The sequence below is a fragment of the Heliangelus exortis genome, chromosome 17 (assembly GCF_036169615.1).
Source record: "Heliangelus exortis chromosome 17, bHelExo1.hap1, whole genome shotgun sequence".
Taxonomy (NCBI): domain Eukaryota; kingdom Metazoa; phylum Chordata; class Aves; order Apodiformes; family Trochilidae; genus Heliangelus; species Heliangelus exortis.
In genome coordinates this window covers 8,358,438-8,371,422 of record NC_092438.1, presented here as the reverse complement: position 1 = coordinate 8,371,422, position 12,985 = coordinate 8,358,438, and the positions used below count along the sequence as shown (strand labels likewise).

General features: G+C 41.1%; 1 protein-coding gene across 4 annotated transcripts in view; it reads left to right on the top strand.

The window, feature by feature from the left end:
• The window catches only part of MAD1L1 (mitotic arrest deficient 1 like 1), a 345,232-nt gene that overhangs the window by 167,297 nt on the left and 164,950 nt on the right, over nucleotides 1-12,985 (top strand). For all 4 annotated transcript variants that reach the window (XM_071760874.1, XM_071760872.1, XM_071760873.1 and 1 more), the window contains one exon: nucleotides 3,307-3,363. In XM_071760874.1, coding sequence (XP_071616975.1) covers nucleotides 3,307-3,363 — 57 coding nt within the window. The remainder of the gene's footprint in view (nucleotides 1-3,306; nucleotides 3,364-12,985) is intronic.

Below are 12,985 nucleotides of genomic sequence, written 5' to 3'. Positions count from 1 at the left end.
GATCAAGGCCAAGCGTTGCCTTCCCAATGGCTTATGTTCATTGCTCATGCTTTTGTTGGCTGCAAGTGGGCAGAGATGATCAAATGGAGAATTCCAACAGTTCACTCCTGAAAAGCTAAATTCTGAGAAAGAACACTCTCTTTTTCAGGTCTTTCCCAGTAAATGCCCTAAACAGGTCTGGGAGCAGGGGCTCAGCATGCTGACAGGAACCACTCCAGGGCTTTCTGCAGCTCCTTCCTTCCATGGCTGTGGTGGTTGGCAGCTCCTCTGAAATAATTTGATTAAGTGAGATGTGGGGATAAGTTCAGAGCCTAAATTCTTCTTCATAATTAAAAATGTGTGCATCTGTCATGCTGCTGGTGATTAGGTTGTATTTTCTCATGGCCTAGAAGGAATATGGCAGTGAATCACTTTGCAAGCAGCTGTCCTCTAACAGCTGAACTAGGTTCAATATTTGATTTAAGCTAATAAAAAGTCCTGGGTAGGGCTAATGTTTACAAACTGGATGTGATAAAGCATTCAGATCATCTGTTTTGCAGCCAGGCAAAAGCAGGCACAAGGGACCCCATCAAAAGTTTGGGCTTTGTTTTGTTTTTCTGTGCCTGCCTGGATAGATGGGCATGAGCTGGGAGTCAGGGGGGTCCCTGCTGCAGTCTGAGAGCTCTGCTGGAAAAATCCTCCTTGTTTCCAGCTGTCATTATAATAGCTCTTAGTGAATTAAATACGTCCTTTTTGCTCTTCTGTGAGAGTTGTAGTCAAACCATGCGTTTTAAAATCTTTTAATCTTCATAAATCATTTCTTCAAGCAGTTTAGTAAGTTTAGTTGCTGCTCTCTGGGTTCCCAGTAGTTGGCTATTCTTGCCCTTTGAGATGAGCTGCCTAGAAATAAATGCAATGAAGAAAACCTGCTTTGTGATTTAATTCTTATCTGATTGCTTCTTCAAATCATATTGATCTGCTGTTATCATGCTGCTGTTTTCGACTTGCTGTCCAAGATTACCTCTAGGTCTCTGCTGGTATAGCAGCTTGAGAGGTTTGTATTTGGTTATTTTCCCCAAGATGTATGTAAGATAAATTATAAAATATTTCCTGCTTCTATTTCTGATTTCTCCCATTCCTTTGTATTATTTCTCTCCTGTCAAGAAGTTTTTGCTGCCTCTTTCTGAATGAAAATGTGCCAAGGCCTTTTCTATCCTTTTTTTCCTCTGAATTTTATTTAGGCCTTGTACTTTAAAATGCTTTTATATCTGTCTGGTTAAACAGGCTCCTAGGATGCTGTTGACTTGATATGATAAAGAAAAAAATATTTCCACTGTGCAGGTGACCAAAGCTTGGCACTGGTTACTCAGAGAAGTTTTTTAGTTCACCTTCTTGGAGATACTCAGAGCCCATCTGTCCAAGAGCCCTGAGCATCCTGACCTGGCTGACCTTGGTCTGAGCAAAGGATTGAACTGGCCTCTTCCAGTGTGAATTACTCTGTGATTTTATAGGAATCTGAACTTGCAGGAGGCTGAACAGAGATGTGACCCTCAGATTCAGGAGTGGGAGCTACTGTAAGCTACTTGAATTCTAAATAATTGTTTACGTCTAGTTTTGAAGAGGCCAGTAGTCCCCATCTGAAGGTCATCTTTATATAGATGAGGCTAATAAATATACAGAAAAAAATTGGGTTTTTTCTTGATAGGAAAAATATTCACTTGACCTTGGAGTATTTTGTAAAGGCTATGCTAGCACCTCTCATAAATAACATCTTTGAGGGGATGTTTTCTAATTCTTCTCCTTCTGTCTCTTTTCTGGCTGCAGCCTGCTGGTGTAGTTCTACCTGATTCAATAGTAGTGGGGGGGGAAAAAGTCTTTCCCAGACATCTGCACATTTATAGTTTCCTGATGCTTCAGCATTCAACTTGGTGATAATTTAATTTGTTCTTCTCACTTGCTTGTACACGCACTCAGTGTTTGGTTGGGACTGGCATCTCCCATGGTGTTTAATGAGTGTGCTGCTTTTCCCTGTGCCAGGTCCCAGGCTTGTATTAAAAACCCCTTTCATCTTTTTTTGTGTGTTTGTTCCTTAAATAATTTCACATCATCCCAGGCCCTGCACAGCAAGACTTGAACTTTTGCAGTTGCTGCTGAGCTCTGGGCCAGGGAAGACTTGAACTGTTTGGTTGTAAAATTGAACTTGCTGTGCTGAACCCCGAGATGGTAATTTTTTTGTTTGCTTTCATTTCAGTGCTGTTAGCCTTCAAAGCTTCATGTTTGCCTTTTTGTTGTAATAAACTGCTCGCTGTTTGTCTGTGGCTTGGATGTAGTACTTGCAAGACCCATTTTATGTGTGGTGGGAGATTGTTAGAGAGACTCCAGAGGGTTTCAGTAAATATCTGCTTGAAATTTTGTGAATTAGTTTGTAGTAAAGTTTGCTGCTTTTTTAGTTCTTGTTTAAGTTGTTTAAATTAGGTTCTCTGTCGTAAGTTCTTGACTATTTTTGGGGCTTTGTGCTAGCCAGAGAAAGGCTGATGGCAGGCTAGCAAAGTGCTGTGGGTAGCAGTAGCACTGGGGTAGTATATGTGGCTTCTCTTAACCAGAAATGCACCCATTTTATTTAAGACCCCTTTGCATAAACAAAGCTCTGTGAAAGATCCTCCTCTAAATCAAGTTCCCATTTCTCCTCAGATTGTACAGGGATAACATGAGGTTCTTAGAATTTCAAATTTTCTTTAAAAAACCAAAAAAAATCCCATGTGTTGGGATCTGTTCTCACAGAAATTCAATGGAGTTATGTTGCAGAGAAGATTTTCTTGGTATTTTACCACAACAAATTTGAAGGCCCAAACCCAGTGCTTTGCCCCAGAACTTCAACAGAACCTTTCCTGTGAAGTTATCATGAAACACTCTCAGACCTTTCAGGAGCTGTGGAGCCAAGGTTCTCTTTTCTCTGAAGTTAAGCTTGGCAAAATTGAGTGGGTTTTAAGACCTCTCTTTTTGCACCTTCCAAAGAAAAGGAGAGGAAGCACTGTTCCCTGTCTGGGCTATAGGATATAAGCTTGGGATCCAGTGGAATTCTTCTTTACAATAAACCTGTTCTTTCTCATGTATATAGGCTTCAGGCTCTTTGGGACAGGATCATCTCATGGAGTGGGATGTTAATAGAAAATAAAAAAATCCAACATTTGCAGTTCCTTTTCAGTGTCATGAAAATCATTGTGCCCTGGGTGACTTTTTTGTCTGGCAAGAGGAGTGCCCTCTTATTAAACTTCCTAGTAATATGCCTTAGACTTAATTAATTTCTTTTTTTTTTTTGTCTTGAAGGCTCAGCTGTCTCAAGTTCTGGAAGAAGTGGGAACTCATAAGCAAAGAGCAGAGATGGTAAGTGTTAATCTTTGGGATTTTTTTAAATTGTTTTACACAGCAATTATATCTGCAAAGCTTAGTTCATTTAAGCAGTGGATCAGTTCCAAATACTCAGAACTGAATAGTAAATAGGCATTAGAAAGGTTTGTATTGCTCCTGCTAATCTTGGCATTCTCTGCCTCCATATTCACCTGGAACAAGTGTAGCATGAGAGCTGGTGGTCTGTCTTCCTTTCTTTGGCAATTTCCTTTCTCTTTGTTAGAATTCTAGATCAGAATCAAGCAGTTAATCTCATACTGAATTAACTCTGTTCTTTGAGGCCTCTGATTCAGTCTAAAGTGTGCACAGGACAAGCAGATGAGCTGTGACAGAGTTACTACAAACTAGTTTTTTAGATCTGTTCATTTTATGCTGGGTTTGTCTGTTTTATTGGCAATTCCCTCAGGGATCAAAAATTACAGAGGCCACAAAAACAGACAACAGGGATGTTTATGTATAATTTCATGACTATTGTATATGTTTCTTCATATTTAGGAATCAATAAGGTGTCAGCATTAAGCTGTTTCTTAAATAAGTACTTTTGCTAATGGGTGAGTTGTGGGATACCTGCAACATTTCAGGTCACAGGAAGAACCTAAGCAGGATCCAAGATGTAGACACATTCTGTAGATGTGTTTTACACTGGATTAATTTTACTATTGATGGAAAAAATCAGTGCCTCAGTAGGTGCTAAATAGACATCTGCTCTAAAATCTTTTTTATAATTTACTCTGACAACACTACTCGTTTTAGATTTCTGCTTAACTGAAGGGCAGAACTGGCATACCCCAGCTGTACTCATAATAGGGTGCCTTACATCTGCTCATTTCTTTTTCAAAGTTGTGCTCCTTGCTTGTTTCAATATCAGATTTTTCATAATGAGATTGTGAATTGCTTCCAGTTCTGGGGTGATCTTATATTGTGGGCAAACTTTTGTGTATGCTCAGCTACTTTCTCTGGTCATGCAGGTCAGAACTGGTATTTCTAAAGAAAACTGAATTAATCCTATTTACCATCTAATCTCATTACATGCTGCCTTGTTATAGTTTTAATTTCTGTACAATCAATTTTGCATTGTGCTCACTGAGGATATCAGAGGATAAATTTGCTGTTATGTTTTAAAAGTTCTGATGTGTGTGGGTTTTTTTAAACATTTCAAAGTTTTTCTTTTTTGGCTCATTAAGCCTGGGTTTTGAGTTGTTTACTTTCAAAAGTTGGTATTAAACAGGCTAGCAGAGAGCTGGAGAAACTGTACCTTCCAGTGTTAAAGCATTAATTGGTGTTATGCATCATCCATCAGCAGAGGATAAAGCAGCAGTCAGTGTTCAGTGCCTATTCCCAAGGGTTCCTTTGTGGAAAACAGCAGGTCTTGTAATCTTCCAGTTAAGCTTACATCAGCTTCCCAGGAACAGGCTGTATTCTGTGGTGCTTCAGACAATGGATTACAGGTTGTGAGGTGTGGGCTTTGATCAGCATTTTAAATTTTGGTGAATAAATAAGGGAAAATGGTTTCATCCAGAGGCAGAGGTTGTTTTCCCTCTTTTTGCTGCCTGAGGGCAAGCCTGATGCTACAGCTTCTTCATTTCACTGGTGATAGATGGTTCTCCTGCATCCCCAGGTAAAATCTCCTTGGTGGGGAAAGATGTTTCACTTCTTTTCTTCTGCAGTGTTGTTGGGGGCAGAGGGTTGTCCCCTTTGGATGGGGCTGTTCCTTTAGCTGCCTGCATAACAGCTGCAGTGGTTAAACCATCAACCCCACACTCCAACAAAATATTCTTCAATTGTTTTTTTTCCCCTCTCCCTCCCCAGCTCAGTGCCTCACCTGGGTGGCCTTATTTTGAGACTCCTTTAAAGTTGATGCTTGAGCAATTGTTTGCTTGATTTGGATTCCTGGCATCTCACCTTTCTTTTCATCTCTCTCCCCTTTTTTCACCCGTGATCCACTGCTTGTTAGTTTGATGTTAAACCTCTGTGTCTGGGGGGATGTAGGAGGGCTCATCCTGCTCTGGGTGCTGACAGATGTGGATATTGCTTTTCATCAGCCAATCTGCAGCCTGGCTTATGGCCTTAAGTGAAATGGAATAAACACCTGTCAGGTGCTATCATACAGTCTGATGGGGCTCTGGGCTGCTTCTGGGATAAATCTCTGTAGAGGTGACATCTCTACTGCCACCCTGAAGAGTGCTAATAGCTTTGCCACCATCCCCAGAGTGCTGGCAATGAAGCAATTGGAGCTGGCTGAACCAGCTGATTGGATCTCCCTGATGAGCTTGATGGGGTTTCTTTTATGCAATGGGGAGCATCTTAGATGCCCTGGTAAATAAATCATTCTTTACAGAGCAATATTAAAAAATAAAATAGCTGTGAGATAAATCTTGAAGGATCATGGCCTCAATAAGACAGTGTCTGTGTCCCTGGGAGGGGAGGGCCCTAGTTCAGGGAACTGTGGCCATGGGGACAAGACAAGACAAAGGGTGGTGTAGAGGGAGCTGAGCCTGGCCAGGGCACAAGGTCTTGCTGGCAGAAAAGGAGATGGACTGGCTGTAGTAACTGTCAGGGAGCACTCTGGAGCATGATTTATCAGCTAAAGGAGTTTACTACTGGAAGAAAAAAAAAAAAAAAAAAAAAAAGAAAAGAAATTTAAACATTTTCAGCTAATTGCAGTTGACAAGACAAAAGCAGTTTGACTTTCCGGTATTAATTAGCAAAACCATACTAATTAGCTTGTATAAGCACAATTCATGCTTCTTTCCCTAAATGCAATTAATATTGCAACTGAAGACATCTCTGGGCTGTGCCACTGTATCATTAACATACTTTGCCCTAATTAGACACGGCCAGTAGTGGCTGGAGAAATGAGTTTGTGATTACAACCATAAAAAATCCTCTAATATTTTATACCCTTCAGGGAATTTGAACCTAGAATTTATTTTCTGATTTAAGAAAAATTACCCTTATCATTGTGCTGTGTAATTATAACAATGAAAGTTTGATTTTCCTTCCCCTCTGACCCTTCAGTTATTTATTTTTCTTTATTCACAGTCTGAGTGTGTTCCTGTTGTAAGGGAACACTGCCTCTTGAGAGGTGGTACATAAGAGTCACCACTCTGGTAGGATCAGATGACTTAGTTGTCCCACAGATCTGGGAAGGATTTGCTGAAAGAATGTTTTTCAGTTGTGAAAATCATCTTTGTTAATGCCTAAGAAAAACATCTTCCCTGCAGTTTTTTGTGGATGCATGTGCTCTTTTCTTACAATTTTATCAGCACTGGAAGTTTTCTTTATTGAAGCTAGTGCTCCAGATTTTATATCTCCAGGATGTGCCAGGAGATTGCTTGTAGAGTTCACACATATGGCTCTCTGGTTTGCTGTCTCTTCTTACACTGCTTGAGCTTAATGCTCTACTGGCCCAGAGCTGAGAGAAAGCTTTACTCATACCACAGAACTATTTGTGGATGATGCTTTCTTGTTTATTATATTATTTTTCTTTCCCTCCCTGAGGGAGGGAAGCAGAAGATGTGTTAGTTTTTCTAATTTTCATTTACCTTCTTCACCTCCCTTTATAGACAAGAGGAAATTGTTTGGTTCCAGCTTGCCATCCAAGCAGTGGTTGTGATCCCTGATCTTATATTTTCTTCCAGTCTGGCTCTGTAGCAGGGAGCATTCATCTCAAGATTTTTTTTTCTCCATCATTAATCCCTGAGGGAAGTCAGCTGGTATTAAAAAAGTATCACCTGTACTTTCATTGCCCTGAGGTGCTGTTGAGTATCTTGGCTTTCATCTTCAAAAGACAGCTTGGCCCATGTGGGCTCTGAGATCTATAGTCTGCTCATTGGAACAAATTATATTTCACCCTCCAGCAGATTAAAAAGGATGGAAACAAGAATCAGAAGAATTGCTTAGCAGGGTGGGAAGTAAAGAAGATTTGAAGCCCAAGAATGTAGCTGTCACAAAATGAATGGCATAAAATGAATGTCCTTACAGAAAGAAATAGACACCTTAAAATGAAAATAATGGATGACCTTTGCCTTGAGTCAAACTGTTGGTTAACCCTCTGCCAAGAACAGGAGACCTTTATTTCAGGGCAGCAGGTCAGGAATAGTTAAAACCCTATGTTCAGTCTGGTGAAACCCATGATGTTTGGATTAACTTACATGTCCGTGACTATCTGCACTGATGGTTATCAGAAATAATGAAGACAGAAATGAGGATACATGAAAGAATCTATTCAGAGAACATTGGGAATTAGCTGTGAACTGGAAGGCAAGATGGAAAAATCACAGTTTGGGAAAATAGTAATAGGCATCTATATGTAAGCAGGAAGAGACCCACACTGTACATAAACCATTTACATTCTTACTGAAAGGTTTCACTTCCTAGTGGTTACATCAGAGTTTGAAGAATTGTAACTTTTGGCACCGAAGACAAATATCTGGCAAGGATAAAAATTTTGGTACATGTCACTTTACACGTGATAACAATTACAATATGAAAGAACTCAAGTTTAGTATAGCAAGCCCAGCCCTGCATAACTTGCCAGTACAACTCATGTAATTGTTTAAGCACGGTTAAACATAAAGCAAGAAGTATGGTGGAGAAGACATGAGAGCAGATGTGGTGTTCATTAGTGCAGATTTAAATTCTCTGTATTACCTACAACGGGATGGCAATTACATGCCAGGATTACAGTACTGAACAACAGCACTTAGAAATAAAGAAGTTTTGCTGTAGCAGGTATAGAACCAGCAGGCTGAGAGGGGAGAGGGGGGGACTGACCAGTGCAGGAAGTCTCCATCTGTCAAAAATGCATTTCGTAATTTCTGAACCCATTTAGTAAGACAACAGCAAACCTCCTTACCATTTGACAGATTATAATACCTTACATGAGATGAGCAAAGCCAAGACAGCTGAGTAGTGCAGCACTCAGCTGAACAGCAGCATGAACACAGCAATAGTTTCATTCAGTAAGGCAATTTTAAGGAAATATCTAGTTCCCAAATCAGATTGAAAGACATGAATCTGATTAGACAGAGACAGCAGAAAAAAAAAAAAAAGCTTATCTGGAATGAAATGATACTTTAACAGAAGGCTGGAAGAGGACTCTTAGAACATAAAGTCCAATCCTTTGGTAACTGAGGCAATTGCAGCATATACCTTAGTTCATAAATTTATCAAGCTTGTCTTGAAACTGCTTAGGCTGTTTGTCCCATTCCTATCACTGAAAGACTGCTCTGATAGCTGAAATCTTTCCAGTTCCAACCGAAAATATATGTGCTGTTAATAGCCATTTTTTTCTTGTGCTAATGTTCTCCTTAAACTACAGTGACCGTTCTTCCTCCTTCATATTTATGCTGTGACATATTTATGGAGAACAATTCTCTCCCAACATTTCATTTGTCTAGGTTAAACAAATCAAGCTCGTTCAGTCTTCTCTTAAAATAGGCTCCTCAGCCTCCTTATGAATCCTGCAGCTTTCTTTAAACCTCTTCCCATTTTCCTCTGTCTCCTTTAAAGATGAGTAACCAGAGTGGCCAAGTCATTCCAGGTGATGTTCCAGCAGTAGCTTTTACAGAAGTATCTCCTCCAGGAGCATCTAATACAGGCAGGTACCTCTCTGTCCTGGATGGAGCTCAGCTCTTCCATTTGAGAATCATATCACCCATTTCCACTGCCACTTGACACTGGTGTTCATCCTGTGACCAGTTAACCCAGGTCTTTGTCCTCTGGCTTCTGATTGATGAAGACCCAGTTAGTAGGAGGGGTTCTACCTAGTGTGGGACCTGCACTATTACGTTTGTATTCTACTGCTGTTTTCCTCCGGTTTCAGTCAGCTTTTTCTGTCTGATCTTTTTATACTTCTCTATGATAAAGCCTCCTTGCTCTGTGCTATCAGTAGTTGTGTAAGTGCATTTACATTTTTTGACTCGAGATCTTCTGTGAATTTTGTTTATTTTAAATGTGTTTCATGATCCGTGTCTGAGACATCTTTTTTTCTATCAAGTAGATTTATTTCAGCAGAGCCTTTTGTTGCATGTTTGTTCAGTATATACCTCACAGTGTTTATGTTACTCCTTATATCACATGATCCTGTTGATTTAGAAGTACAATTAGTTGGAATGAGGAGGGTGAGTGTGCAGGAGGCATTGATGCCCCATTTCAGCTTTTCTCCCTCTGTTTTACTGAACAGCTTTACTGAAGAGCTTTATTCCCTGAAACAGAGGGAAGGGACCACTTAGATTTACTTTTCTCCTTTTCCTAGCTGAGAGCTCTTGGTGCTTGTTGTAAACAAGCACATTAAAATTAGTCCTTGCTGTTCTCCATGGTGTAGGAGTATAGTGATCTCTCAGGAACAGACACAGGATTTTATTTATGTATTTTATTTTTCCTTTCCTAGAATAAGGAATGGTGAGCAGCTTTGGTTGCTTGTGTTGCATCTGCCTCGCATTCACTCTTGGAAAATTCACATTTAACCCACAAAACTGGCAACATCAGAAGCATCTCTTGCATGGGACTGAGGGCAAAGTAGAGTGTGGTGAAAGCTTTGGGATCTTTATAGATGAGCACTGACAAACTGCCTGTAGACTGGAGAGGTGATGGGTACACTACACATCTGTATGTTAATATCTCAATGCATTTTTAATTAGAAGAAGAGACTTAGTGAATCAATGCTTGTGGTTTATCTCTGTTTTAAAGATCCAGCCAGGCACACGGGATCAAATAGTACATTCCCTTCAAATTAAAAAGAAATAAACGGTCTGTTTAAAAGTCCCATTACACAAATGAACCTGCTGTTGGATCCATTAACGTGAAAGTTTTATGGAACTCCACAGCACTGTTTGGTTTCAGCAGGGCTGTTTTCATTTGCTTGTTGAAAGCAGTAAAAGCTGACATGGGGTTAGGACTTTCCCAAGGAAGGAACACAGACAGTGGAGGGGCTGCCTGGCTGCTGCTCCTCCTTTTGGGCTCCCCTCAGGACAGGAACTGCTGGATTGTGGGGAAAATTGTCTGACCCCAAACTGAGGAGCATTTCAAGCTCAGATGGGATGCGTGGACAATGATGCTGTTCTCAGCCCATCCTTTTGAGAGGCCTCCATGCTACAGACAAATCCATAAAACCTGAGCAGTACTGGCAAAGGCAATGGGGGTGCTTTTTGGTAAAAAGGATGGTAGTGGATGCTCTGCTTTCCAGCTGGGAAATAGACTGAGAGTGGGGAATGTGCTCACACCTTTGCATTGCAGGATTTTAATTAGAACAAGGTCTGGGATGGGGAGAAAAGAGGTAGAGGCTTTTTCCCTTCAGTTCTTGAGCAGAGGAGAAAGGTGAATGGTTTTTCTGTACAGTAATAGCTGGGGTTAGAGCAGTTCTCTTCTCACTGTAAAATCTGAGATATGCTGAGTTACTTGGTAAAATAAAATGAGTGGGACAGGGTTATTATCAGAAGCTTTATTATAGTAGCCACAGCTTTGAGATACAAACAGCATAATTAATATACATGCAAGTACTGTGCTTTTCCAGGCTTCATCCACCCTCACAGAGCCTGTAAGAAGTTTATGGGCTACTTCAGACTTGTGTGGTTCAATTTAGTTGAACTAAAATTTCCTGGAGTGTGCAAGGGCTCTTTGCTGCATTCAGCACTTTAAGAGCTCAAGGAAAATGGGGTGAGAGATCCCAGACACCTCTAGGGTTCAGTAATTTCTGCTCCTTGTTTTCTACCTTGCCTAAAAGGCAGCTTGGAAAAGCTATAGGAGGAAAATGTGCCTTCCAGTACATACCTGAGAGGGAAAGGAAGACTTCATCTGTTGAATAGTCATGTTAGGATGGGACAAAATAATTACTAATCTCCAACTTGCTTGTAACAAGGGTGGAGACCAGTTTCCTCCTGCTTTCACAGTCCTGGGAAGTTGTGCCTGCATCAGAAGAGAAACATCCTGTGAGATCTGATCTGAGAAATGTAATTCTGGAGGCACAGTTTATCCTCAGCATGAGAGAGGATGAGATGATCTCTAGCTGTGGGATCTAAGGGTGCATGGAGAGCCTGCTCAGTAGACATGCCTTCAGATCAAAGTTTGCTGGATACTTTTCTTCTTGCCCAAAACTGGCTTTGTGTGTACAAAAAGGGAGATAAAGGCTTAAAAAACATGAAGTTTGGGGGCTGTTGTAGTCCTTGCACTGACAGCCTAATCAGCTTGCTGCATCACTTGTTTTGCTTGCAATCTTTTTGTGTCTCAGTGCCCTTTGAAGAGATTGTTTCCAATGTTTTTTGCCTTTGGCTGATAGGTGCTGCTGATAGGGGTAGGCAGCAGTGGTCGTGGGCTGGGGTGTCTCTGAGCTGCTCTGTAAGGGCAAGAGAATCCTCTAGCAGGAGCTGTAAAACCTAATTTATCTGCAGAGAGAAGATGATCATAGAGCAGAATTTTTCCTGTGACCTCTTGGTAAATAATGAATGGCAGTGCCCTGCCTCTTTGGAATAGCTTAATTGGGCCTGACAACTCTTTGTTGTATTACAGGATCCAGCTTGTCAGGAGAATTTTAACTTATTTATGAATATTTCATTAACCTCTAAAGACTGGCTGTATAAACCCAAGCTCCTGCCAGGCCCTGTCCTGTTGATGCTGTATTCAGTGCTAATGTCATCCCCAGCACATCTCTTACACCTTCCCTCCCTTCTGAGCTGGACCTCAGACCTCATTGTTGGTGGCAGCAGGAACATGTTCGCCAAAGGTTAAAATGTCAGATTTCTGTTTTGGCACCAGAGCAAAGCATATGGCATTTGAGAGGGAATTGCTTTTTATTTTCTGTGATTGCTCGCTGGCAACTGAAGGGGACCACAGGCATCATCCCATGAGGCTAAAAGGGGCTGAGCAGTCTTGGCAGGGTCCTGGAACCTTTGCTTTTTGGCACTAGGAGAGAGATTTCCCACTTCCTATGTATGAAAAACCCATTGCTTGTTGTCACAGGATGGATCATTCAGCTAGAAAACCTTAAATCAGCTCTTCTTAGCCTGTTCTTTAGAGGAAGGTTTGGGGAACAAGACTCCTTCAAGAGTTTGCCACTTCCTGAAGGCAGCTGGAAGGCTCTCTTGAGAGAGCTGCTGCTTTCCCAAAGCTGGATTCCCTTCCCCATCCTTTTTTTTCCCCATCCCCAGGAGCTCAGAGAGCCCCTTGAGCATGAAGCCCTGCAGGTCTCTTCTCACCTTCTCTCTCTGCTGGGATATGACAGAAAACAGAGATCCCGGCTGTAACCAACTGGAAAATTAGGCAGGATGCAGCAGGGGCAAGAGAGCTGTTCTTAAAACTGTGTTTGAAGTACAGGCTGTACGTTGTTCCCTGGGAGTTGAAGCAAGAGTATTAAGTTCAATTTTCAAGTCTAGCACACAGTGAAGGCTCCTTTGCACTCTTACAATATTGAGCAAAGATTGATTCCACTCTAATTGTGTTAGGAGACAAAGGGAAAAAAAAGGGTGTTAGATTCTTCTTTCAGTTCCCCTTTGATCTTCTTCCTAGATGGTTGGTGAAATGCATATATTCTTCTCATACTGTTTATTATGTGATGATTTTTCAACAAAAAACTGACGAGGGTGCAAGAGGTGGGATTACA